Source organism: Artibeus jamaicensis, unplaced genomic scaffold (genome assembly GCF_021234435.1).
Source record: "Artibeus jamaicensis isolate MK-2021 breed Jamaican fruit bat unplaced genomic scaffold, CSHL_Jam_final scaffold_1283, whole genome shotgun sequence".
NCBI lineage: Eukaryota > Metazoa > Chordata > Mammalia > Chiroptera > Phyllostomidae > Artibeus > Artibeus jamaicensis.
In genome coordinates, this window is record NW_026522028.1 from 13,216,425 (window position 1) to 13,244,190 (window position 27,766).

General features: G+C 41.1%; 1 protein-coding gene across 4 annotated transcripts in view; it reads right to left on the reverse strand.

Moving 5' to 3' along the window:
- Positions 1 to 27,766, reverse strand: part of PHEX (phosphate regulating endopeptidase X-linked) — a 187,057-nt gene that overhangs the window by 97,593 nt on the left and 61,698 nt on the right. For all 4 annotated transcript variants that reach the window (XM_037129673.2, XM_037129597.2, XM_037129747.2 and 1 more), the window contains 3 exons: positions 25,221 to 25,314; positions 22,796 to 22,924; positions 1,057 to 1,158 (listed from right to left, as the gene is read on the reverse strand). In XM_037129673.2, coding sequence (XP_036985568.2) covers positions 1,057 to 1,158; positions 22,796 to 22,924; positions 25,221 to 25,314 — 325 coding nt within the window. The remainder of the gene's footprint in view (positions 1 to 1,056; positions 1,159 to 22,795; positions 22,925 to 25,220; positions 25,315 to 27,766) is intronic.

Sequence of the window (27,766 nt, forward strand, 5' to 3'; positions counted from 1 at the left end):
GTTTCTTGAGCATAAGGCAACAATATTTGTGCTCAGCATGACTCAGTCTGACTCTAAGCAGTATTTCCTGGGCCTGCCTCATGACAATAATCACCAGGGAGACTGGCTATCACAAATGCTTAAACCGCACCCTCAATTCACTATATCAGACCTGGTTGGAGAGGGGCCCAAAAAACTATAGAGCGTCCAGACACCCCAGGTGATTGCTATCACCAGGAAAGTCTCGAAAACACATCTCTAAAGGAGAGATGCTCCTAATTTCAGAGTCCCCCCGCTGCACAGCAACATGTGTTAAGAATGTAGCAGGTGTTCTGTACGCACTCGAACTCTGGTTCCATCAGAATACCTAGAATTCAGGATAGGTCCCATTCTTCATCTCAACAGCATGGCTTCTAATACTTTTCTCATTCATTCCCTTATCTTGTGCATCGTACTAGAAAATTTTATAAGGCCTTGCAAGTGTCCACTTCTATTAGGAAATATTTTTCTATTCCTACACAATTGTCTAACACTGGTCTGCAGTTCACGTGCATGCTAGTTGGATCACTTGTGCAAAATGATGGGTTAGAGAGTAAATCTGCTAGGTTACAGGGAAGGGTTTGCCTAAGGGCATTTGCACACATTATACACAGAACAGAAGGACACAAGGCCAATATGGGTTTGTCTCCTCTGTGCCTTGAGGGCTCTTCTGCCAGCTGCTCCCCAAGGCTCCCCACTGCTCTGCATTCTGCCACAGCCAATGATGGTTTATGGCAAAAATTCACTGGGCAGCAAGCCATGTGTCTCTTACAGACGGCAATTAGGAGAAAAGGAAAGGCTGAATTACAAGGTGTTTGAAAACACAGTTCGAAAAAGAAAAAGTCATGGTATTTTCTCTCACCTGCTGGTGATGAAATGTATGTATTCATCCAAAACAGACACCTCACTTTGGGGTCATTCAGTCAGCAGCTCACTCAATATAAAAATCAAGTACACCATGTTGCACATGAAAATCTATTAAACCAAAAGTCGGTATTTGGGTTTGTGTGGTTTTTTTTAATAAAAAAGAATCCTTACCTTTTCTTTAGCTTTCCTTTTGGTCCCTGCATCCATCCACTCATTTTCTTTCTCCAGCATGTCAATGAAGGCCCAGCGAACACCCTCAATCAATTCTTCCATCTACAAAACCAAACAAAAAATACCCAAAGAGGCAGGTCAAAAACCAAGAAGCTTCAGACAGGTTTTCTAGGCCACGAGAAATAGTTCAGTGCTAAACACGCTAGGAAAGAGGCTCCTTTCCGCCTGACTCCACGCTCTGGAAACATGACTTTTCCTAGGAAAAAGCTCCCCCGCTGCGAGAAAAGAACCATTTTTTTCCATCAGAACAACTATTAGCCCATTCTTATCAAGGTGCAACTAATTTTAATAGCTTAATAAGTGTCTGGGAGACAGAAGCAAAGGCATGGGCTGCATATTTCAGACAGGGATTGCAGAATAAAGCGAGTGACCAGTTGAAAGAGACACTGTTAACAAAGAAACAAGCAAGGAGAACTAGCACCTGGAAATACACACCTCCGATATAAATCACAATTGTCGGGACCCCCAGTTCTTTCCAAAGTCAGTGCCAGTGGTTACACCAAATGCTTGGCTGTTCTCTGTGGTCTCCCTACTCTCCTCTCCACTCCCTTGCAGCTCAGAAAAGCCTTATGCTATTTCGAATCTCCAATGGTTGGTCTAAAGGGGGCGCTACAGAAAGGCTATCTTTTGAAAGACCTGTCCCAAGTATTTCAACAGTGAGACCACACCCGTGTTCATGGTTTTCTTCCAGCATTCATTTGTACATCAGTAGAGGGGACTTGCGGTCACGGGTAGACACGAACACTTAACTTCAGAGGCCCACATGGAAGAGTCTGGTAAGGCCCTGCCTATTTCTGGATGCAAAACTCTCGAAATTCCAGTCTCCCAAAGAGATGCTTCAGTTTTATTAATAGAAGACTCAAGAAAGAGTAAATAGTGGGTTTAGCACCAGAATAACAATTTTCATTTGATATTATGGGGTGGCAAATCCATTTTTAGAATTCATTCTAAAAGGAAAAAAGTTCAGATGTTGTCTTGGTTCTAGAATAAATTGTCAGTACAAAGCTCAAAATAATTTTTTTCTGTTTAATAAGTTTTCAGCTATGTTTTCAGTTCAATAACAGTTGTAAGGAACCAGAGCTGTAAATCAGTGGGCTGGGTTCCATCGTATGTAAATAAGAACAAACAGCAGATGGAAAGGATGGGGGGAACCTCACAGCTATTTCTTCCCAACTTCATCAAAACATTAAAAGAAGAGAAAATCTGAACTTCGGATTGGGACATGATAAAAACATGAAATGACAGAAGAGCAAAGACCTTTTAAAATAATATTAAGTCACTGGTTCTCGATCTTGTCTGCACACTGGGGTCTTTGGGGATAGCTTTAACCAATCTGAGGCCTGAGCATCAGGGTGCTAATGGCACTGGTCTGAGTGCAGCCTGGGCGTCCAGAGTTCTAAAAGCTCTTGGGTGATTGTACAGACAGGCTAGAGACCCACTGTTCCAGGGGAAGCCATTTATTTTACAGATAAAGAAATAAAAGTCAAGAGAATCCACGTGTTCCAGCTCTTACAGCTAGGGAGGGTCAGAGCCAGGGCCCCACCACAGTGCTAAATGATAGTCATGAGCTCAGAGCTCCTAGGAGCAACACAGGCATCCCTAACAAATCAGACAAAAATGCTAGGGAAGTGGACGGGAACCAACAGAGAGACACAGAAGTAAACATTTCAAACAGAAAAACGACACAAGAAGGGTGTTAAAACGACAAGGAAATCTCCGGGGACTAGATCTTTTGCCTGTGCAGTCACCAGCACCCCTGTGTCATTGTGACCTCCTCATGCAGCGACACACATCATCCTGTCTGCTACCTTCACATAAAGAGGTGTATCTTCCTGAACCAGGGAGGGGCCATCAGGATGGAAAGGCGTGGGTGCATTGATTTGAGAGGGATTCAGTGTGCATGTGTTATTGCTGCTGTACAATGCTACTGTTGCTTCTGTTCTGGTCGTTGACCATCTGAGGAATTTGAAAACTCAACAATCAGAAAACAAACAACCTGATTTTAAAATGGGCCAAAGACACCTCACTGAAGACATACAGAAGAGAAATAGCCTATGGAAAGATGCTCAACATCACATGTCATCAGGAAAATGCAAAGCAAAACAAGGAGCTACCAGAACACACCCATTAGAAGGGCCAAAATCCACAACACTGACCAACACCAAATGCTGACGAGCATGTAAAGCAACTGGAACGCTCAGTCATGAGAGTACAAATGGCACAGACACTTTAGAAAACAGTTTGACAACTCCTTACAAAACTATACATACTCTTACCATATGATCCAGCAATTGTACTCCTTAGTATTTACCCAAAGGAGTTGAAAACTTATGTCCACATAAAAACCTGCACATGGATGTTTATAGCAGCTTTATTTATAATTTCTGAATGCTGGAAACAACCAAGATGCCCTTAAGTAGGTTATTAAATGGGAAAATAAACTGTGGTTCATCCATATAACGGAATATTACTCAGTACCAAAAGCAAATGAGCTGTCACATCCTAAGAAAATATGAGGGAACCATAAGTACAAATTACTAAGTAAAAGAAACCCATCTGAAGAGGCTACATATGATATGATTCCACATATATGACATTCTGGGAAAGGCAAAACTATGAAGACAATAAAAAGATTAGTGGTTCCCATGGGTGAGGGTGCGGAGAAGATGAATAGGCAGAGCACAGAGGAATTTTAAGGTAGTAAAAATACTCTGCATGATATTATAATGATGGATATGCGTCATTACACTTTTTCCAAACTCATATAACATACAATGCCAACAGTGAACCCTAAGGTAAACTATGGACTTTGGGTGATTATGAGATACTGATGCAGGTCCATCTTTGGTAAACAAATGTACTGTTCTGTTAAGTGAGATTGACAATGGTGGATACTGCATGTGTGGGGTCACAGGGTATATGAGAAATGCCTGTATATTCCTCTCAATTTTGCTGCAAATCTAAAACACTAAAAAGTATCTTTTTAAAAATGAAAACATCTGTGGCTGGAGTAGTTCAGTGGATTGAGAGCCGACCTGTGAACCAAAGGGTTGCTGGTTTGATTCCCAGTCAGGGCACAATCCTGGGTTGCAGGCCAGGTCCCCAGTTGGGGGTGCACAAAAGGCAACCACGCAATGATGTTTCTCTCCCTCTCTATCTCTCTCCCTTCCCCTCTCTCTAAAAATAAATAGATAAAATCTTTTTAAAAAATGAAAATAAGACACTGATAGAAAGGATCCAGTGAGGAAGAAAATGTTGAAAACATGGGAGCAAAAGAAGACATAGATGGTCCATGGGAGGGCACAAGGGAACAGCAACCAAAGAATACAGTTGACCCTTGAACAACACAGGTTCGAATGGCGAGGGTCCACAAATATGCAAATGCTTGGACCCAATGTAGGTTTGAACTGCAGAGGGGGGTCCACTTATTCGTGGATTTTACATACCATTCCTGGGCATTATAATTACTATTAAATGAATTAACATTTTAAGCATTTTGCCGAAGTTTTTCAAAGCTCCCTGTCTATACACTGCTGATTGGCATGCCAAATGAAAATAAAAAGAAGCAAAACAATATCAGCATATGGCCAGGGGAAGGAATGACAAATAATTGCCATATGCAGCTTCATCCTTCCTCTTCCTTTCTTTCTCACTCCACCACGTGTGTCTTTTCTAAATCCAAGCCTTGGCAACTCAGTATCTTTGTGGCCCTTGCAGATGTCAAAACCCAAGTAGTAGTCACGCCCCTCTTTGCTTTTCCAAGAGCTTCAGCTGGTCTCTACTCTTGTCCTTTCAGGTGCCAGCACTCCTCACCCCACTCCCCATCACAGGTTCTCATTTTTGTCAGTTTTCCAGCCTTTACAGACTTATATAACATTTCTGTGAAATGGTGCTGAACTAGCCCAGCAGGCTTGAAGAACAGGAAAATCTTGAAGGTGACTATGTCATCAATAGTTGGCATGTCAATGCAAATAAGAGAAAAAATGATTTTAGCATGCTGGAACTACAAAGATAAATCATTGAACACTTCTGATTTTCATCTTAGACTACTCTACAGCATCACATAATAACATGGCCCTCAGTCAACTCATGTTCCCCAAGGCAGCGAAAGCCTGCTCTAATTTTAAAATAAATAAGAGAAATCTTGACCTAATGCCCCAACCAGGCAACATATAACATTAATAGAAATTACTTAAAGTGGAAGTCATAGGTTGAAGTTATCCATAGAAAATATTTATTGAGTTAAAAGTCAAAATACAACATGTAAAACTTAAGTGTTATTATGATAAAACCCGCCACATTCAGGAGAAGGACCCTCCAGGCAAAGCAGCGATTTGTTAAGCATCTATTTATTTCAGATTTGATGGGTCCACGCTGTGAAAATATAGTTCAACCAATTGGTCTATGGGCAGTTGTTAGTTCTGTACCTCAAGCAATGTTATTTAAAAGTTGGTTCCCCTTCTCATTCCCTGCACCCCAGGATTTTTTCCATAGTGTTCTACATCAGACACCAGACACTGGTGAATCACACATGCCTATGCATGCAATGGTTACATTTCCATCAAAGGTTTTTCATAATGAGATTCTCCTATCTAAAGTTACAAAATGTTTCATCTGCTGTTTCTCTTTTGACCTCTCTTTACCCTTTCTCCCCCCACAAGAACAAAGGAATTTTGTGGGTTTTTATACAATGGTTCGATTAATGCATTTGAAGGGACATATGCCAATACCGGCATGCCTTGTTTTATTGCATTTCACTCTATTGTGCTTCACAGTTTTGCGTCTTTATCAACATTGTGCAAGACTCACCCCCCCACCAGCAAACAAGATGGCTACTTTCTGAAGGCTTGGGTGACAATTAGCATTTTTAGCAGTCAAGTATTTTTAATTAAGGTATGTAAGATTATTTTTCAGATATGATACTATTGCACACTTAATAGACTACAGTACAGTGTAAAGCTTTGTTTCTGGCAACAAAGTTGACAAAACAGATCCCATCTCATAGGCATGAATCCCAACCAGTTAAACCCACACTTGCAGTCCCTTCTCTGAGTTCCTGTTAGGCTTACAATCAGAACATAGGTGTGCATCCAATTGCTATTTATATTTCCTTGGTTTGTCCAATAAGCTCTGTAAGCTCTGAGGATGGGAATCATGATCTAAATCAAATGAAATCATAGGGACATAAGTAAACTAAAAAGTGTTGAAGGGCATCAGAATTTGCCACCCCAAAACACGCCTCTTTGGCATGAGGATTATTGTAGGCTGATTACTGTTAAGAAACAGCAGACATAGGAAAAGCTCTGAAAACTGAGAAGTTTCCCTTCTGTAAGAGACATTTATATTTATAAGGGAAATGATTTGTCACGGCATCTCCCTCTCTGTGCCAAAAGAAGAGGATGACTCAATCTCTGGAAACAAGATCTTATCACTGGGGAAGGCATAACAACCTATTCTCACTTACTTTGCTCTCCCTGATCACCTCCCTCCTCCATATATCTTTTGTCTGTAGCTGGGGATGGTATTTAAGGTGCTGTCTTGGGCCATTTTGAGGAGTTACTCAGTTTTCTTGGGTCTCTCCCACATATACAGGAGGTAGACATGTTATTAAATTTCTGCTTGTTTGTTTTTCTGTTAGTTTTTAGTGCAGAGGATACTCCGCCAAAAACTTCAAAGGGTAGACTGAAAATGAATTATTCCTTCCCTACAATGCTCTGTAAACTTAAAGTGGTTAGCTTTATAATTTCAAGTCTCACATATTTTTCACATGATGATTTCATCTCTCGCATAATACATATAGCAGATGCTCAATAAATACAAGTTGATTTATGCTTTTCCAATGCATATCTAGCAAAAAGTGAATCCAATATTGTTTATATATATACCGAGATATAACAGTTGTGCCAGCAGTTATTTCAAATATAAACTTCAGCAGGAATCAGATGACTCAGTAAGTTGGCCCAGTCCATTCTGAGACTGGTGATTACAGCATGGTACAGAACGGATGGCTAAGAGTGGTTTACGTATGTATTAATATATCTGGTAGAAATAATTATAGGCTGACAGAGTTTTTTAAAAAAAGAAAACTCTTCAAGGTCGAATGTGTGCAGTAATCTTTAAAATAATGCAATTTTAATGACATTCTTAAAGACAATGTTGAATAGATTTTTCCCATTTCATTTAGAAATTATAAGTAATATCTTAATAAAACATAAGATTAAAAATTCTCCAGTATCCCCATTGGTCTAGATCAGGGCAATGTTCTTCAGTTACAGCCACTTGATTAGCGAATGTGAAAACTGAAGATCATTACCATTCGTTTATGTGGTCAGCCCTGAAGAAACAGACTGCAATCTGAGGGAAATCCCTAAAAGTTTTCTTTCTGGAAATTTACCCCCAAAAAATAGACATAAAATAAATCAATGCACCAAGTAATACTAAATATTCATTGTCTCATTATTTATACTGTAACTACTTAGTAAAATGGGTTTGAATTAATTCCTGATAAAGATATAAAAATGGCATTAAAATAGAAGCAAAGAACAGACCCATATTGATGTGCGAGAAGTGGTAAAGCCAGAAAAACTAAGGATAGTTAGAAAATGCTAAGGTTTCTGGCAGCCAAGCAAGCTAATCAAACAATTCACACCAGTTAGTCATGAATAACAAACTTGCATAGCTATTAATCATATTGGCAAAAGAAAAAAAAGAATATCAAGCTATTTGAGCCCCAGACATGCTATAAAGCATGTTAGTTTGGTGGTACAAAAGTTTAGCATGTCCTTTTGTCAGAAAGTGTAATTAGGCTGAAAGCAAGAAGGACTAAAATCCTATTTACTGCCCTGGCCAGGTGACTCAGTTGCTTGGAGCATAATCCCATACTCCCAAAAGTTGTGGGTTTGATTCTCAGTCATGGCCCATACCTGGGTTGTGGTTCAACAACCCCCAGTCAGGCGCATACTAGAGGCAATAGGGCATGTGTTCTCTCTCTCTCTCTGTCGATAAACATATCCTTGGGTAAGGATTTTTTTTTAATTTTTTTTAAGATTTTATTTATTTATCTTTAGAGGGGAAGGGAAAAAGAAGGGGAGAAAAATATCAGTGTATGGTTATCTCTCATGACAGTTCCCTGCTGGGAACTGGCCTGCAACCCAGGCATCTGGCCTGACTGGGAATCGAACCATGATCCTTTGGTTTGCAGGCCCGCACTCAATCCACTGAGCTACACCAGCCAGGGCAGGATATTTTATTTTTTAAAGATTTCATTTACTTATTTTTAGAGAGAGGGCAAGAGAGAAGGGGTGAAGAGAGAAACATCAATGAGTGGTTGCCTCTCGCACACCCCCTACCGAGGACCTGGCCCACAACCCAGGCATGCGCCCTGACTGGGAATCAAACCGGCGACCCTTTGGTTCACAGGTTGGTACTCAATTCACTGAGACACACCAGCCAGGGCAGGTAAAGATATTTGAAAATCTTATTTAGCAGGTATGAATAGATAGATTGTGTTCTAATTTTTGAACTCATCTTCCCCTGTTTCCCACTCTGCATCTCTGACAGGGAATGAAACAGAGACCAGAATAATATTTAGAAGTCCACCAGTCTCCTAATGATATAGCCTTTGGCTGTGGGTAAATCTCCCCAACGAAATAATTCAGCCTGGTCACTTCCAAAAGTTAGCTCTGGTGGAAGCATAAATGCTTCCTCCCAGTGAGGGAATTTCCAGTACAGGGTCTTTGCAGCCCACAGATCTGGTCAGATATGCATGACAAGACTATAGGCGATAATGTGACAAAGGCAACACTCCAATATCATCCAGAGATGTAGACAACAAACAAGAAAGGCAGACCAAATATGTCATCATTGTGGCAGCACACTTAAGAACAAGGGCAGGAGTGGTGTCCACACTTATTTCAAGAGAATTCCCAATGAGATAGCTAAATTATTTGTTGTGCCAGATGTCATTCTGTCAAAGGTTGCTTAAAAAGAGCTGTCAGAATTGGGGTCTGACGACATTCTTGTAACAAGATTTAGTCCTTAGAGAGTTGTGAAACCAGGATCTGTTAGAGAAATTACATTTGGCTCCTTGAGTAGTTTCATGAGACTGCCCTTTGAGTCCGATTTAGCATTAAATGATAGAGCAGGTTGCGGAATATGGCCAGGGAACTAGCATTAAAAGGATCTTTACCCCAACACGGGGCATGTATCAAGGACTAGAAACAGCAAAAACCCCAGGTACCATCCTCACTCTCACTCTTTCTAAGAGAAATTAGAAAGAGGAGAGCTCAGTGCAAGAGAGTTGCCACGGTTGATGCCACGACTTTGATGATGCAAATTCTCTCCTTATGATTAAACTTAGGCATGACACACGGAGAAACAGTAGCTAACAATTACTGGGCACTTACTATGCACCAGCCAGTGTGCAAAGCCTTCTATATAGATCAGCTCACTGGGTCCTCACCACGAACCAATGAGGTAGGTGCCATAGTGCCCTTTATCTGTGGTTGCTTTTTCTGTGGTGTCAGTGGCCTGTGGTCAACTATGGTCCAATAGCATTCAATGGAAAATGCCAGAAACAAATAATTCATACGTTTTAACTTGTGTGCTGTCTTAAGTAGCGTGATGAAATCTTGCGCTGCCCCACCCAGGGGGTGAATCATCCCTTTGTCCAATGGACTCACAATGTCTGTGCTTCCCACCCATTAGTCACGTAGTAGCTGTCCTGGTTGCAAGATCAGTTATAAGAGAAAGACAGATAGACGGACAGACGGACAATGACCATATTCAGGTAACTTTTATTACAGTACATTGCTACAATTGTTCTAGTTATTATTAGCTATTGTTACTCTCTTAATTTATAAATTAAACTGACCATAGGTATGTGTATACAGACATACCTCATTTTATTGTGCTTTTCTTTACTGCACTTCGCAGATATTGCGTTTTCTACAAATTTAAGTCAAGACCCTCCACCAGCATAAAGATTACAACTCTCTTTATTGTGGTGGTCTGCAACTGAACCCACGACATCACCGAGGCATGCTTGTATAGGAAAAAACACAAATATATAGGGTTCGGTATTATCCATGGTTTCAGAGGTCCCCTGGGGGGTGCTGAAACGTAGCCCTCACAGATAAAGGGAGGCTGCTGCTTTCATATCCCTATCTGTGATTCACTGCCATGATGGTTTAAATTCTATACCCCTGCCTTTATTCCTTTGCTGTGTGGCTTTCCGGTTCCTTTCACTAAAAACCCAGAGTCTATTTCCCTACTCTCTCAGTCTGGACTGGCACTGGGGCTTGCCTTAGTTAACAGAATGCAGATATGATGTTATGCCAATGCTGTGCCTGGGCCTCAAGAGGCCGCACACGGGTTTCTGCTTGCTCACTTGCACCTGTGCCATCGCTATGAGAACATGCCCAGGCCAGCCAGGCTGAAGGAAGTAAAACACCTGGAGCAGAGCCGAGTCATCCAGATCACCTCTGCTGAAGCCAACCCAGGCCAGCCAACCCCCAGACATCCAAGAAGCCCAGCCAAAATAAGTAGAGTTGCCCTTGCAAACACCAGCTGACTCCAGGTGTATCGGCCATAATTGCTTATTGGTGAAGCCCACTGAGGTTTTCAGATTGATCATTATGCAGCATTGCTTTAGCTGCAGAAACTCATGTACCATTTATAAACAGGAAGACAGAGGCACAAAGAGGTTAACTAACGTGCCCAAATTAATCAAAGTAGAGCTGGGATATAATAAGGTCAATATTTTATAACTATATATTTTTTTAAAACCTTTTAAAACGCAAATCATTTTGGTTAGTCTTAATTCAGACAGGTTTTCAGCAAAGACTCAGAGAAACTGATCTTGACAATGTAGCTGTTATCACTGACTAGACAAAGAGAAACACAGGCCCTTGGTAGCCAGAGAGAACATCCTTTGCATGACTTGTGTAGAATGGCTATACTGAGACCAACCCTTGTAAGTGGCAGCTTCTGCAAGGAATGAAGAACCCTTCCGTATAAGGGCATTACAATACTGCATGACACTGACTTTCTTGTGACTTCTGCTACCAACACTAGAGTTGCATCTCATTTACTCAACTACTGAGAGAAACAGCAGTGGGGGAATTGGAGAGCTTGAATATTAATGGCAGTACATCGATTCAATTATCTTGGCTCACTAATGAGATGAACTCCTAGTGTATGGAGGTTGCAAGTTCAAATTCCACCACTGCAATTGGACCCATGTGGGTACTTAAGTCCTCAGCACCAGCTGCAGCAGTATGGAGTGGGAGGAGAAACCTGTTCTTGGGATAAGAATTACTACAGAAATTGCTCACGCAGAGCAGCTCAGAAAACTGGAAGATACTGCAGGTCACGTATTTCATTACTTGGGAACATGAACAATGTCTTTACCATACAGAGAAAAAAGAACAAGCTACTAGGGTACAGGAGAAATTAGTGAATTGTTTTACACAGTAAGTCAAGTTTCAATTCTTCACTCAATAAAGCCTGTATCTGAAGTGAAATAAGAAATTTGCTCCCCATTAATTAGATAAACTTTCTGTATACAGAATGTTTTAATGTAGAGTAAGAGACCAGGGACTTTAGCTTTGATTTGAGGGTTGACAAAGACCCTCTCCTGGACTAAACTTTAGTCAGGTTCCTGTAAGCCTAGGCCTCCACCTTGGCCCCCATCCTGCTCTTGCCAGGCTTACACAGCCTCATTTTGTCAAGAATCCTGATTCAGTCAGCTTAGAGAGAATCCTCCACCCTTGCTTGACATCTGAGCAGCCTCCGTTTCTGGTCAAATTCCTCATCCCCCACCCTTGCTATGGGAGCACTCTGGCCTGCCTTCAACAAAAGTCCCCTGACCCTTGATGTCTCCTCTTGGTAATTTTCCATCTACTGATTCCCTTAGTCTGCTTGTTGGTTATGAATCCCCAGCTGTTTCCTCCTTTCCAATGGGAGGGAATTTCAGGGGAAAGGGGAAGGGTTTGCAGGAACAAGTATAAAGGACACATGGACAAGAACTGGGGGGTGGAAATGGGAGCGAGGTGGGGAGGGCTAAGTGGGTGGGCTGGGATGGGAGTAAAAGGCAGAAAACTGTACTTGAACAACAATTAAAATAAATAAAAAATTAAAATAAAAATAAAATTTTAAATCTATTTAAAAAAAAATCCCCAGCTGTTGAACTCAATCTCTCCCCTGCTGTGAAAGTCTTCACACCTTCTGCAATAGTCCTGAAAAAAGTCTCTCTTACTATGTTAACAACTATCAAAATATTTTTTTTTCTTAAACAGGGATCACCCTATAACAAAACCACAGAAAATTTGAAGGAGCAAAAAAAATGCCTACTGGCAGAATTGACTACTTATGCATAAACATGAGTAGTTTGGAACACAGAGTCTATAATGAAATAAAATAATATGGTTTATTAACTTAGCTCACACAAAAGTTTAAATGGAAACTCCAATTTTACTGAATTTTCTAGAAATGATAGTAAGAGCAGAAAGAGATTTTTTCCTTTTTTTATTTGCTTGAACACTTAATAGAATATTGTTCTTGAATGTATATGTTCACATTTCTGCCTTAGTAACTAAAGAATAATAAACATTTTTAAAAGACTTTAATGAAAAATGTTACAGAGCCATGAGTGACCATGCCAAACACCAAGGATCACTCCTCAGAATGACATAATGTAGAAAATACTGGAATTAGAGCTCACTGTGTTGACTGAACCAAAGATATTCCTCAAAAGTTGCTCTTAGATGAATTTTCTAATAATCAACTTATTTCATACTGTTTTCCTCTTTCTTCTGAAAATTATGTGAACACAAAAATGCAACATGCATTGGTTGAATTCGAATTAAGATTTCAACTGTTATTTTTCTTTAAAATACTGAAACACTAGGTGCAAAACCTATTCCACCTGTTTCCTATCACTAAAATGCTGAGAAATAGGAGGTATGTGTCTTTTATTTTTATAGCATCTTAATATATGAATAAATAATTTTCTAATAAGGGTGAAATAACTATTTAAAAAGCCACTAAGTCTCCTCATTATGACAGGTCTCCTCATTCCGGTCTCATTTTTACCATAAAAATGGTAAAAATTTGAGAGTTTTTTACAGAGAAGCAAGGGAATAATGCACTGGCTTAAAGCTAGATTGTCTGGGTTTAATCTCCAAAATATACAAAGAACTTACACGACTCCACTCTAGGAAGACATCGAACCCAATTAAAAAATGGGAAAAGGACTTGAACAGACACTTCTCCAAAGAGGACATACAGAACATCCAGAGACACATGAAGAGATGCTCAATATCGTTAGCTATCAGAGAGATGCAAATTAAAACCACAATGAGATACCACTTTACACCAGTCAGGATGGCTATCATAAACAAAGCAACAAACAACAAATGTTGGAGAGGTTGTGGGGAAAAGGGGTCCTTAGTTCACTGTTGGTGGGATTGCAGACTGGTACAACCATTATGGAAAACAGTACGGAATTTTCTCAGAAAAATAAAATTCGACCTGCCTTTTGACCCAGCAATTCCACTGCTAGGATTATATCCCAAGAATCCTAAAACATCAATTTCAAAGAACCTATGCACCACAATGTTCATAGCAGCACAATTTACAATAGCCAAGAGTTGGAAGCAACCTAGGTGCCCGTCAGTAAATGAATGGATCAAAAAATCGTGGTACATATACACAATGGAATTCCTATGCAGCAGAGAGAAAGAAGGAGCTACTACCCTTTGCAACAACATGGATGGAACTGGAAAGCATTATGCTGAGTGAAATAGGCCAGGCATTGAAGGACAAATACCATATGATCTCACCTTTAACAGGAAGCTAAATAACAAAATAAACAAGCAAATAGAATAAAAACAAAGACACTAAAATAGAGAACAAGTGGGCAGCGGCCAGAGGGGAGAGGGAAGGGAATTTAAGGGGAAAAACAGGGAGGGATTTTGAAGAACAAGTATGAAAGACTCAGGGATGAGGACTGTGGGGGGGGGGGAATGGGAGGGAGGTGGGGAGACGGGGCGGAGGGGGGGCTGGGATGGGAGAAATTGACAAAAGAAAACTGTACTTGAAAAATAACTAAATAAATTTTTTTAAATGTGAAAAAAAATACAAAAAAAAAAAAAAAGCTAGATTGTCTGGGCCTGAAACCTACCTAAATCATTTTTCAGCTGTATGATTTTTGGGGAATTTGGTCTCTGAGCCTCAGTTTCCCCAACTGGAAAATGGGGGCAGTAATGGTAGTTATAGGCTCAATGTTAGGATTAAATGAATTAACACATTGAAAGCACTTAGAAGAGTGCCAGACATTCTGTTAAAACTCAGTAAAAGTTAGCTACTTCATTATCATCACCAGGTTTTCGAAACAGTATTTCCTGATCATCACACTCACACCAGGCCCACGGGGACCATCCCTTCCTTTCCCAGCCATCATTGGGATCTTCACCTGCCCTCTGTGGATGTGGCTCTCTAACTGGGGATATTTATTCATATACTATAGATATAAATTATCATTAATAAAAATGGAAGAGAAAAATAACAAGTAATAACTTTAGACATCCCCCATACACACACCCAACACCCCTAATCCTCTCTCCTGTCACGTAGGAAGTGACTTATACAGATCAGGCGTGTCACCAGGGACTGGAGCATCATCTCTATTTATAGTGACAAGGCAGCATGAACTCTCAAAGGATCTGTACTTTCATACCCTGGGTATAACTTTCCACAAAAACACCTTGTTAAATATTTAACTAATATGCTGTTTTTTAAAATTATGCATGACCTTCTACTAAATAGCATAAAAAATTAAAGATGTTCTCTGACATAAGAGGTCCTGATTTTGGGTTCTGAAGATTAGAGAATTTGCGTTTAAAGGCACAAAATGGTATTTCCCCATGACATATTTAGTCTGGCTTCCAAAGTAGTGACCAAAATTTAAAATGTGGGAGATTCCACATAAAAAAAAACAAAACTGTATTTCTGACTTAAAAAAAACAACAACTCCAGAAACCTAGCAACCCTCAATGGGTACCCTGAATGAAGACAGCCTGGGCTGCACCATGGATTTCACATTGATTCCTGTCCATCACTACTGTGTCCCAGACACCAAGGCTCAGAGACAATCACCACTCCTCACTGCACTTGCCCTGGCTTTGGCTGATACCCAGCTAGCTTTACTCCTGTAGATTATTTAATGTTCCTCACTGATTGTGAGGGTATTTGAGCTTGGAACCCCTAGCTTTCATCTTGACTGAGTCCCTTGCACCTCCCAGGCACTGAACATCTTTAATCTGCAGATTCTACTCCACCCAGCCCCAGAGGCAACGAGAGCCAAGCCTCCAGGGTGCTCCATCAGAGTATGGTCTGGAGGTTCTCCCCTCCTCTAAGCTGGTGAGTCAGGGAACCTGAGACATCCTCACCAACAAGCAGCTTGACTCCCACTCCCGCCCATCCCCAGGCCCGGAATCCCTGTCTTGTTTGAGACTTTCCCTACTGATATTAGAGACCTCCATGAAACTCAGCTGGCCAGGAACCAGCGACCCCACCTTCCAGCCCTGGCTACTTTGAACTCAAAAGATTCCCCTTCAGTTCTTCAGATGGTCACTGTTCAATCTGGTAACCACATGTCCAATATTACGGCCACACATGGCAACTGAAGTGTGGCTAATCCAAACTGAGACGTGCTCTAAGTATAAAATACACATTGGGAGACTTCCGCCAAGATGGAGGCATAGGTGGATGTGCCGTGCCTTCTCACACAACCAAGTTTAGAGACAACTAAATATTAGCAACAGGAAACACAGCCAGAACACGGAAAATTGAACTTTTCGGAAGTCCGTTAACAACAAATTCTTCAGCCTGACCGGTAAGGGGCGAAACCAGCGGCTGGTGAGGGGTTGCACAGGAAGACTCGGTCAGACGGACTCAGGCGCGGAATACAGGCACAGGGTTGGACCTAGTGAGCGACTGAGCGAGCCACCAGGTGAGCGACCGCGGAGGAGACAGTGGGGAAGCGGTGCTGTGTGTTGACTGTGGTCGCCCATTTGTGCGCGAGAAGACAGGCGAGGGAGTGGGCGGTTTGACCGGGGCCGGCGTCCCCATGGCAAGCAGCAGTTGAGGGCGCCGCCATTTCCCCGCTCTGACCACGCCCCCACATACAGCGTCACAACCCAGCGACCTGGGAGTCCAAGGCACCGCTTCTCACACTTAAAGGGCCAGAACAGACCAAAAATGTTGCAAGTTCTCAAAGCCCCACAGCCCACAGATCTAAGCGATGAAGAAATAGCAAAACTCTCAGACGCACAGTTTAAAACACTGGTCATCAGGATCCTCACAGAACTGGTTGATTGTAGCCACAAATTAGACAAATATATGAAGGCGAAACTAATTGAAATGAATGGAATTGCACAGGACACCAATGGCAATGAAAAGGAAACTGGGACTCAAATCAATGGAGTGGACCAGAAGAAAGCAAATAATGGCCAAACAGAAAAGAGTCAGGAAGCAAGAATTCAAAGAAATGAGGAGAGTCTTAGGAACCTCCAGGACATCTTTAAACACTCCAACATCCGAATTATAGGGGTACCAGAAGGGGGAAAGGCACAGCCACCAGTGGAAAACTTATTTGAACAAATAATAAAGGAGAATTTCCCCAAGCTGGCAAAGGAAATAGACTTCCAGGAAATCCAGGAAGCTCAGAGAGTCCCAAAGAAGTTGGACCCAAGAAGGAACACACCGAGGCACATCATCATTATATTACCCAAGATTAAAATGAAGGAGAGGATCCTAGAAGCAGCAAGAGATAAGGGGATAGTCACCTACAAAGGAGTTCCCATCAGACTGTCAGCAGATTTCTCAAAAGAGACCTTACAGGCAAGAAGGGGCTGGAAAGAGGTATTCCAAGTCATGAAAACCAAAGACCTACAACCAAGATTGCTCTATCCAGCAAAACTTTCATTTAGAATGGAAGGACAGATAAGGTGCTTCTCAGATAAGATCAAATTCAAGGAGTTCATCATCACCAAGCCCTTATTATATGAAATGTTAAAGGGACTTAGCTAAGAAAAAGAAGTTAAAGAAACATGAACAGTGAAAGGACAACAAACCCACAGTTATTAACAACCACACCTAAAACGAAAGCAAACTAAAAGGACAGCTAGATCAGGAGTGGAAACATAGAAAGGAAGATCTCAAGGAGGGTTAGCAACAGGGGAGTGGGAGGAGGAGATGGGGGGAGAAGGTACAGAAAATAAGTAGCATAGACAGTAGATAGAAAATAGATGGGGGGGCCAGAATAGTATGGGAAATATAGAATCTAAAGGACTTGAGACACATGGTCATAAACTAAAGGGAGGGTAATGGTGGGGATGGGGGGGTAGGGTGGAGGGGAATGAAGGGGGGAATAGAACAACTGTAACAGCATAATCAATAAAAAAATTAAAATAAAATAAAATACACATTGGGTTTCAAAAACTCAGTATGAAATAAAGCTTATAACTGTAACATTAATAACTTCTGGATTAATTACTTGTCATAATGATTTTTTGGATTACTTGGTTAAACAACATGTATTATTAAAACTAATTTCACCTGTTTCCTTTTAGTTTTTTAATGAAGTTACTAGAAAGTGTAGAATCACATATGTGGCTCATTTTCAAGTTCTATTGAATTAGCATTACTTGATGTGACAAAGACAGCCACTGTCTAAAGAATTCTGCAACTCCCTCCCCTGGCCTGTCCCTCAGGGACAAGGCTTGCAGCCAGTCCCACATGGGTTAAGGCCCTGCCCACTATCTAAGAGGCAGGAGACTGTTCCCTATTACCTCTCTAGGTGTCTTTCTGTTGAAGGATTCTCCTCTTTCTACATGTTATCCTTCCCATTGCTAATGAAATTTGTAAAACCCCATAGTTATGTGTCGGTGAATACATGAGTGCACGGTCTGTATGCACACGCACACTTGCATACAAGAAGTCATAAGGAAATGCCGTGGAATTGTGTGCTTTCCCCAGTGAAAAGGAAGAGAACTCTGCTAGCTTGGGGGTGGGGGGGTGCCACCCCCCAAAAGTGAAGTGTTCTCTCCCCAAACTCTATGACAAAGGGTGCCAACCAGAGGCAACCTCACCATTTGCCATTAAGAGGCCGTAGAAACAGAAATACCGAGAAGCAGAAAGTCCCTTAAAGGAATCTAGTTACCAACTTTCAAAGGAAATCTAAATAGTTCAGGACAGAAGGAAAAAAAAAAAGGCAAGAAGCCTAGAGGCCCTCACGCAGGGTTTGGCAAAATCCATTTAAACCGATCTGAATCAGGGACAGTTTCAATGATCTGAAAACTGAAGCGGTTACTTGTACTAATGCAATAGGCTTTGCTCAATGAAGTACTGCTGCCCAACTCAGAAGCCTTCCCGACTCACAGGAATCACCAGAGCAAGGTTTCTCAGTGGTAATGGTAATTGTTTGCAAATGAATGAATCAAAGGCCTTGTTCCTTCCTCCAAGTGCGATCCTGGGCTAGCAACGTCAACATCACTTGGAAGCTTGTTATGCAAATTCTTGGGTGCTACCCCAGACCCAAGCAAAAAGATCCTTGTTAAAACGCAATGAGATCCTTGTGTGATTCTTGTACACATTAAAATTTGAGAAGTACCTGAAGTTTAACCTTCTGACTGTGTTCATTTGCTTAATAACAAATTGTTGTAAATAAAACAAGGGTTGCCTTCCTTTTGAGGTAGCATCTCTGGAATTTGTCCCACTGGGGAGCTTTCTGTTTTTCTTTGGACTATGGCTAATAATGCAAAATATGTTTTCATGTAAATCAGTGGTTCCAGGTGGTTCTTGGATGGGAGCCCTGTAGCAGGGTATAAAAAGCCAGCTATTTCTCTTATAAATTTCCAATGTAAGTATTCCCTGAGGCAAATAGCTTCAGATTAAGGGATGCAAATGATTTTAGGTAAAATAGATGAGTATCTATGCAACTATCACACAATTTCCATGTCCTGTATACATCAAAATAATGGGGGGGGGGAATGCTAAAATCAACTCTGTTTTCAAATGTTATACCCTGACATATAAAAAAAGGACTTTCACACCAAAATTGAGAAAAACAAATTAATCCACATACCTTTCATATTACTTAAAATTCTTGTACTGCCAAAAAAAGTCCTGCTATATAAAAAACACCCCCATTATCCCTTAATTGCTTTGTATCCTTCCAAGAGGTTATGTTACCACAGTGATTAGCTGATAAATCTCAGTCCATTTACTCCAACTGAGGAGTGAAAGAAAACACACAGTGGGAATAGTGAGTATTTTGAAATAAGACATTCTTCAGTGGAATTATTTGCAAGAAGGGGACATTCAGGTTCAAATATAAAGTCTTAAACTTGGTTTAGTCCTCCAAAGTATCAAAAGACAGCAATAATTCAGGAAAATGATTCTATTTATGGCATTCCAAAGCCAACTTCAGCACAAAATACATAGTTCTGTATTATATACGGACACAGGACACCAACCAGTTGGTGTTATTATACAGCAGTACATAAAACCAACCATACAAATTATCTTCACTGACTTTTTTACTCTTTGCCTTTACATTCAGTATTTATTTACCACCTGCATCCAAGCTGCTCATATATTTGCATCTGATTGACTATAATGGATTGTTATTAGTGGAGGGGAGCAAAATATACCACCCCCAAAATCCGCCTCTTTAGCATAGTGATTATTTGGGGCTGATTAGTTTGGAGTAGCTGCAGAGACAGGAGAAGCTCTGAAAACAGAAGTTACCCTTTTGTGAGAGAAATGAACATTTGCAATGGGAATCTCCATTGTAATGGTCTCTCTGTCTTTCTCTCTCTCGCTGTCTCTCCACAGGACAAGAAGGATGGCTAAATCTCTAGAAACTCTATCAGTGGAGAAGGCAGGACTTAAATCCGCACGATAAGCTTTTCCTTGCTTCCTGTGCCTTTCCTGGTCACCTCCCAAAACTGCCCTCCCACCCCAACATCTTCTTTTGTCTTTACCTGGGGATAGTATTTAAGGTGGTGGCTTGGGCTATTTCAAGAAATTAGTAGCCCTGGCTGGTGTAGCTCAGTGGATTGAGCATGGGCCTGGGAACCAAGCAACCATGGTTTGATTCCCAGTCAGGGCACATTTCCAGGTTGCAGGCCAGTTCTCTCCCTCTCTCCTTCCTTTCCCCTCTAAAGATAAATAAATAAAATCTTAAAAAAAAAAAAAAAGAAATTACTCAACCTTCCTGGGTCTCTCCCATGTGTACACAGGAGGTATACATTTTACTAAACTTGTTTGTTTTTCTCTTGTCAATCTGTCTTTGCAGGGGATCTTAGCCAAGAACCTAGAAGGATAGAGGGAGAATTATATTTTCCTCCCCTACATTAGTTAATCATGCCTCGATACTTTGCTTCATGCCTTTTGTAAAATATAATTCTTCACAAAGAAATTGCACACCAAAGAAAAAACCTGGCTAAATGCAAATGTCTAATTCAAAATACACACCCTCCTCCAATGCAGCTGAAACAGATGAAGAAAAAAACACTGCCAAGATAAGGAAATGGGGATGACTGTAATCGAACAGCAATAAAAATAAACAATTAAGGAGGAAATGCATGACCTTCAAACTCACCTAGACCTTTACTGCCTCCAGGCAACCGCGCTCTATCGCCTCAGCTTCCTCATTTTCCCACTCCCCTCCACAAGTAGTTCATACCTTCTCCTCTCCCGCCCAACCTTCATCCCTGACCTCTGTCCCGAACTTAAGATTCATATACCCTACTGCCTCCTCGACATCTCCAGCCAGAAGTCTGACATATCTCAACTTTGACATGGTCAGAACTAAACTCCTGATCTTCTCCTCCAGACCTGGTCTTTGCATGGTATTCCCCTTATCAGTTAACAACTCCATACTCCCATTTAATCAGACTCAAAGCTCTTATTCTGGCATCTGTCATTCAATGTACCAGCAACCAATTCTCCACTTCTGAATGTAGTCAGAATCCACCCCCTTCTCACAATTTCTACTACTACCACCTGGTTCAAATGGAAGATACCATCCTGTTTGGCCTGGTCACTCTAATAGTCTCCTAATTGCTCCCTGCTTCTATCCTTGATGCCCTATAGTACAGGTGGCAAACACAAGGCCCGTGGGCTGAATCCGGCCCTCCACCTTGTTTTATCCGGCCCAGTACCTTGTTTCTACCTAGCAGTAGCACCAAGCTCCTTGCCCCTACTACTTAAGGAGTAGTTACATTTATACAGTCCTAAAATTATATCCCAGCCCTCTGAAGGCAACCACGAGGTTTATGTGGCCCCTGGTGAAAATGAGTTTGACACCTCTGCCCTATAGTCCCTTCTCAACAAAATAGCCAGGGTGATCTCTCAACATAAGTGAGGTCACATCAGGCCTCTGCTCAAAACCCTGCATTACATCCCCACTTCACTCAGGGTTAAAGTCAACATTCTTATGAATGGTCTACAGGTCTTAGAAAATGCCACCATCTCTATCACTGTTCTGACCTCAGGGCCTACTTCTCTCCCCCTTGTTCACCCTACTCCAGCCTTGGGGACCTCCCTGCAATTTCTGGAGCACTCCAGGCACATCCCTGCCTTACAGCTTTTGCTGTTCCTTCTGCCTAGAACACTCTTCCTCCAGATAGCTGCCATGTCTAATTTTCTCACTTCCTTTAAATTTCTGCCCAATGTCATCTTCATAGTGAGGCTTTCCCTGACCGTGTTATTTAATCCTACAACCCACTCCCCACATTCACACCTTGCAGCATGCCTGACTCTTCTTTACCCCAATCTCCTTTCTTTTTTCCAGAGTCCTGATCATTTTCCAACCCACCTGTTCATTTAAGCATTGTGTTTTCTATTGTCTGTGCCCCCCGATTTGGATGTCAACTCAATGAAGTCAAGAATCTCTGTCTGTTTTGTTTTCTTATGTATCCCATAGCCTAGAACAGTGTCTAGCATGTAATAGGTGTTTAACAAATATTTGTTGACTAAATGAATGAAACTAAACCTCAGCCCTTATCAGATGTATCTGGCTAAGCCAAATAGCCAGGTACGAAGGTGCCTGGAAGTTCATTATACTGTTCTTTCCACTTTCATATGTTTAGAAATTCCCAAAATAAAAGGGTTTAAGTTTATGAAAACATATATACACAAAGGGGTTTCTGGGAGAGAAGTGTCATACTCCTATAGTTTTGGGAAAACAGCATAAGAAGAGGAGAATAAAAGACCCGCATCTTATTTCTATTTCTAAGCCACTTAATAACTGTTAAATATATTACAAATCATTCCATTTCTGGGTCTCCAGCTTCCTCATCTCTAAAACAGAGAGGCCAGACTGGAAAACCTCTACTTTATGTAATTAAAACAGCTCAAATATCCAATCAAAAATTATCTAGTCCCCTTTTTCCTAAGCGTGGACTTCACACAAAAGTTTCTACAGCAGAAATTCTGGCTGTCTGTTGCATGATTTCATGCTTTTCCCACTTCTAAATTTCCTGCATTTTCAGGACTACATTCGATGTTTGAGTTTTTAGTTAACATGAAACTGAGAGTGTGGCCTGTGGACCATCTGTGTGTCAGAACCCGTTAGCTGGCTGTGGTTTTAGGTTGGAGCAGCACTTACCATCTCCTTCTTATCTTCCTGGAAGTGCACATCCACAAACATTTTTCCAGCAACATAAGGGAGGGCGCTTTCGATGAAGTTTACACATTTGTCCCACTGAGGCAACAAAGTTGTGGTCCCCTGGATTACCTGCAGGAGATCATTGATCCAGGTTTAGTTTCACTTGGATCAAACCTATGGCAGAAACAAATTCAACAACCTGAAGAAAACAGTCCATGAAACACCGCACACTCTGACCCACACACGTGTCTGATCGTAAAGCCAAAGGTGTAATCAGACGAAAAGCATTCTGCTTGTCCCCAGTTATATTTAAAAGTAAATGAAAACCTTTTGACAGTAAAAAAATAATGTAGTTCTCCTTTCCTTCTACTTTCCCTCAATAAACAAAGGCCTTAAGCAATAGCACAGCTTTTCTGCAGTTTACAGGGATGTTAGGGGATGCTGTCCAAATGGCCAGCTAATGTTTAATGTCTACTGAGAATTGCAGTTACACCAAGGAAGGTCTGGAGTCCATTGCTGGTCAAAGTTCCTGCCCAGTGAGTGTCTCCTTGCTCTGGGTAGTACGCTCACAAAGCAGACCAGGAGCACACGGCCCGCCGTGAGCAACCCCGGGAGAGTATTTACATTGTGTTCCAAAGAACACACTGGTAACCAAGTAAAAACCAGATGTAAATGTTTCTCTCATCTGTCCCAATTAAATCATCATAAGAAAACATTTACAAACAAGTAAAGAGGTTCCCAAGCAGGACTTACAAGGCTCAAAAGTTTACTCTTGGGGATGAAAGCAGAGAAATAAATATTACACAGTTGCACTGGGAGGTTGGGAGTTCAGAGCACCCAAAATGCGAAGTGAAGGCCCGCAGTGAGGAAGGCAGGCCCTGAGCGTGGTGGCTGGAGGTGTCCCTTGAACAATGTTAGACCCAGGCTGCTGCAACAGGGTGAATGGGACTAACAGTCAAGTTCATCTATTCTTTCTCTACTCTCTGGTAACACAATCCCTCTCAGAGATAAGGAATGAATCTATTTTTTAAGCCTCTAGAGAAAGAGGCCCTATAACTTTCTTGTGCAAGTCAATATTCTATTTAGCACTTCACACTAAAAAAATGTCCCCTCATACCTAACCTCAAAATTCTCACATTCTACTTCTTACACCTCTCTCTCCAATTATCTTCACAGTGGAGGTGAAAAGCAACTGTGTACCACATTTTACATGAACCACAGGGAATGGATGTGTGTATGTGTATACATGTGCACAGGGGTGTGTGTGTGTATATACATATACATATATATGTAAAATCCACTTGCCATTGTAGCTTAACCCTTTGATATGACCTCAATACGTACAGTTGTTTTCTGCTGTTCTATATAGAACTCATGACTTTATATAGTGACTTTAAAAGGCCAAAATGTATTCAAAATAACTGTGTTACTACTTAAGAATAATGATCCACTAAGAATTTCTGTACTTACCAGTATCTGCAGTAACTAAAACATTTGTTAAATGAAATCATAGCTTAGAAAATTCATCACTCACCTAATTTCAAATTTAGAGAAGAATAAAATATTGTTTAAAGTCACTAAATTCTTAAAATGTTAATTTTTTTTAAAAGCCACAAAATCCTGAAGTCCTGTCGTGGTGGAAGAATTATTCAGACAAGAGCTTCTGAAACAAGGACAAGGGTTAAAACCTCCGTAAGATTAGGATAAGAGTGGGAGAGAAGCAAAAATCAAAGTGCCAACTGAGGGAGGGGGGAAGAAGAGTGTTTGAAGACAGTTGAAGGAGGTCCCCAAGGAGTCTAGAGTTAGGCCTCTCCCACTGGGCAGGGTTAGGATAGATTTGGAGATTGAAAAGATCAAGGTCAAGTTAAAGACAAAAATCTACCCCTCAAGTAAAGATGAAACTTTACCATCTAATATGTATAACATGCACGTATTGAATATTCAGAACACTAAAATGAAAGATAGTTAAAAATACATCACTAAGAAATATCAGAGCTGTAGTTACAGTGATCCAGTTAAAACGGTGGCAGAAAATGGGAAAAGGTTGATGAAAGCTGGGGAGTGAAAACGGTGTGATGGTCCCAAGTACTGCCCTACATGTCTTCATACAGCCCCATCGAAGCAGGGTGTGAGTGTACCTTACTATGGGTAGGGTTTACCTCAATAAAAAGAAATAAAGCAAAAAAAAAAAAAAAGTAGAAACTGGCCAGCAAAACTCCTTTGTCTAATCCTAAAAATGAGTTTGACTGGATTAGTTAACATTAGTTAACTTGAACTTGGGCAAGTCACTTAAGCTCACTGATTGCACCATTACTTGTCATTCAATGCCAATGACCCCTACCTCCACATACACAATTAACATATGGACTATTCCTACATGTAAAATCATCCAGTGAGATGACATTGCAATATTTTTAAAGCTTACCCTTGAGAATTCCAGCCACCTATACTGAAAGCGCCTGCTAAGGTTTGGAATTCTGGAATAAACCATCCTCCACACCAAATAGTTGGCAACAGTCCTGTTAACAGAGAGAGATGCACATTGATTATACTTAGATTGCTATCTGATGCTCTGCAGAGCACCATGGGAAAAGCTGTTGGCAAATCCATGGAGGGACCACTTGCTTATAAAAAACTGCATGACTTTCACTTGAAAAATGGCATAGGATGATGCAGTGCCAATAAGCTCACCCAAAAGTGGCCTGCTTTTCACCACCTACTAGAGAAAGATGAAATGAATATTCCATCTCCAGGCCTCACTGTGAACGTTGTGCTTTCCCTCTCAGGGCATGGCGTCCACGATTGCCCAGCCTTTCCTGTCCAGAAACTGGCCATACCCACACTTTCGAATTATTAGGTGACTTAATAAAAATGCAGATGAATTCTTATCTTTGGAAACAAACAGCAATATACTGGGGAATACCAATTACCTAGATTGGTTCCCCAGTTCTGTACTTACAAGATGTGAACTTGAACTTGGGCAAGTCACTTAAGCTCACTGATTGCACTATTACTTGTCATGTGGTGCAAATGACCCATACCTCCCAGGGTTATTATGAGGTTCATATAAATAAGAAAATGCTTGACAAAGAGTAAACTCCAGATTCCTATTGTTTTCACTCACTTCCAAACATAAACACCATATGCTCATGTAATACCCGTAATACATATTGTAAAAATCCATTACGCTTTGTTAAGTGTTGGCTTTTTCTATAAGAAAAAGATGCCTTGACCTCAGAAGGATGTGTAATCTGCGTTAATTTCTAACTCAACAGTGATGATGAATTTTTAATGACCCATCTCCTCCCAGCTGTGCCATTATCGCAGTGACTAATGACACACATTCCTGCAACAGCTCTTGAGTCGGCCAGCCGTGTGAGAGCAGCATGACGTGATGCTGGTAAGCGCCCCAGGAAGAACAACTCTCACATGTACTAGACCTCATGGGTGATCACTTCCTCAGTTATGTGTCTAACCATGAGTTTGTACATCTGCAACGAACATAATAGTGTGGGGCAACTGCAATTGAACTATTTCAGAGATTTTTGCAAAAGGGATACTCATTTGCTTGGCACTGAGTAAACTCATCCATTTCAGTTGAACCCAGTGGGTGTACTCCTAACAATAACATATTTTTCAACATATACATACAACATGTGTATATTCATTGCCATGTATGTAAAGTAATATTAGAAATATGTTGACAACTGCAGAAATAGAAATTTCAAAAGATAAAATGACATAAAGATATTTTCAAAAATCACTACTTCCTTGTTTAAGTATCAGTTAATTCTAGCAGAGGCATTATACACACAGGGTATCACAGCAATGACAGCGGGCGCAAATCAACATTTCATAGAGTTTCCTTTGCCACTTGAAAACATTTTGAACCATATTTTCATCAGATCTAGCTGGACCACTACTGTCTGTACCTACTACTGTCTGTACCTCGTCATCGGTCTAACCAAGATGGCACACTAGCCCGGGAAAAGGGCCACTTCTGGCAATTTCTTGCCATCCACTTGTGCTTACTTTACTAGCAGCAAGCTTCCATTCGTGTTTCTGTGCAATAATTTTAAAGCCGTTTGTCCATTCTTTAAAGATTAAAGTAGATAGTAAAATTCATATCTCTGTAAGTGAACAGTTCAAGATTATTTTCAACACAGCTAATGAAAACAAACTGCTGAGAGGGTGGCACTGTCCCTCTCGCCCCCACGCTCATGCGTCCCAACCAATGCAGGGCCTATAGCCATCCACAGAGAGCTCTATAAAACCTAATATTTTCTCAATGAAAATGAAGACACAGAAATGTTAAGATTTTCTTCTTGAATTTGGTAGGTATTGCTGGGATATGTACACTTGCCCACAGAGACCACTGTTCTCATCAGTCAAATCTAGCCCTGAACCATTCTGGGTTGACGCTACTGTGATAAACGTGTAGTTTTACGTCATTCCCTTGGATCCTTTGAGTTCACGTCGCCTGAGCACTGCTCACTGAGCATTTACTGTTGCCCACGTATTGTTCCAGGTGCCATGAGGAATGTAAAGAAAAAGGTACTGGGGCCTTACATTCATAGAGCTGAGAATCTGGTTAGGGGACACAGGACATCAGATTTCAGCCTATTCAGAGAACCAGGTTTCTGAATTGAAGGCACACACAGTAAATACATATGAGACCCTCCTTTCACTTGATCAGCACACCCAGAGCACCTAGGTACTTACTAATAGTTCTGGATACTGGGGAGATGAAATGGTGAGGAAGATATAGTCCCTGATCTCCTGAAGCTTGTGGCTGAGCAGGGAAAATGAGGCAAGTGCATCAATAACGATTTGCCAGACCCTAAAGTGCATGCCAGGTACTTCAGCAGAAGGAGCACACAGCTCAAACTGAGGGATGAGAGAATGTTATGAGAGGGACATGAGCTATGGCCAAAGGGTGAGAGGCTTGGGGGTGTGAAGCAAGAACACGAA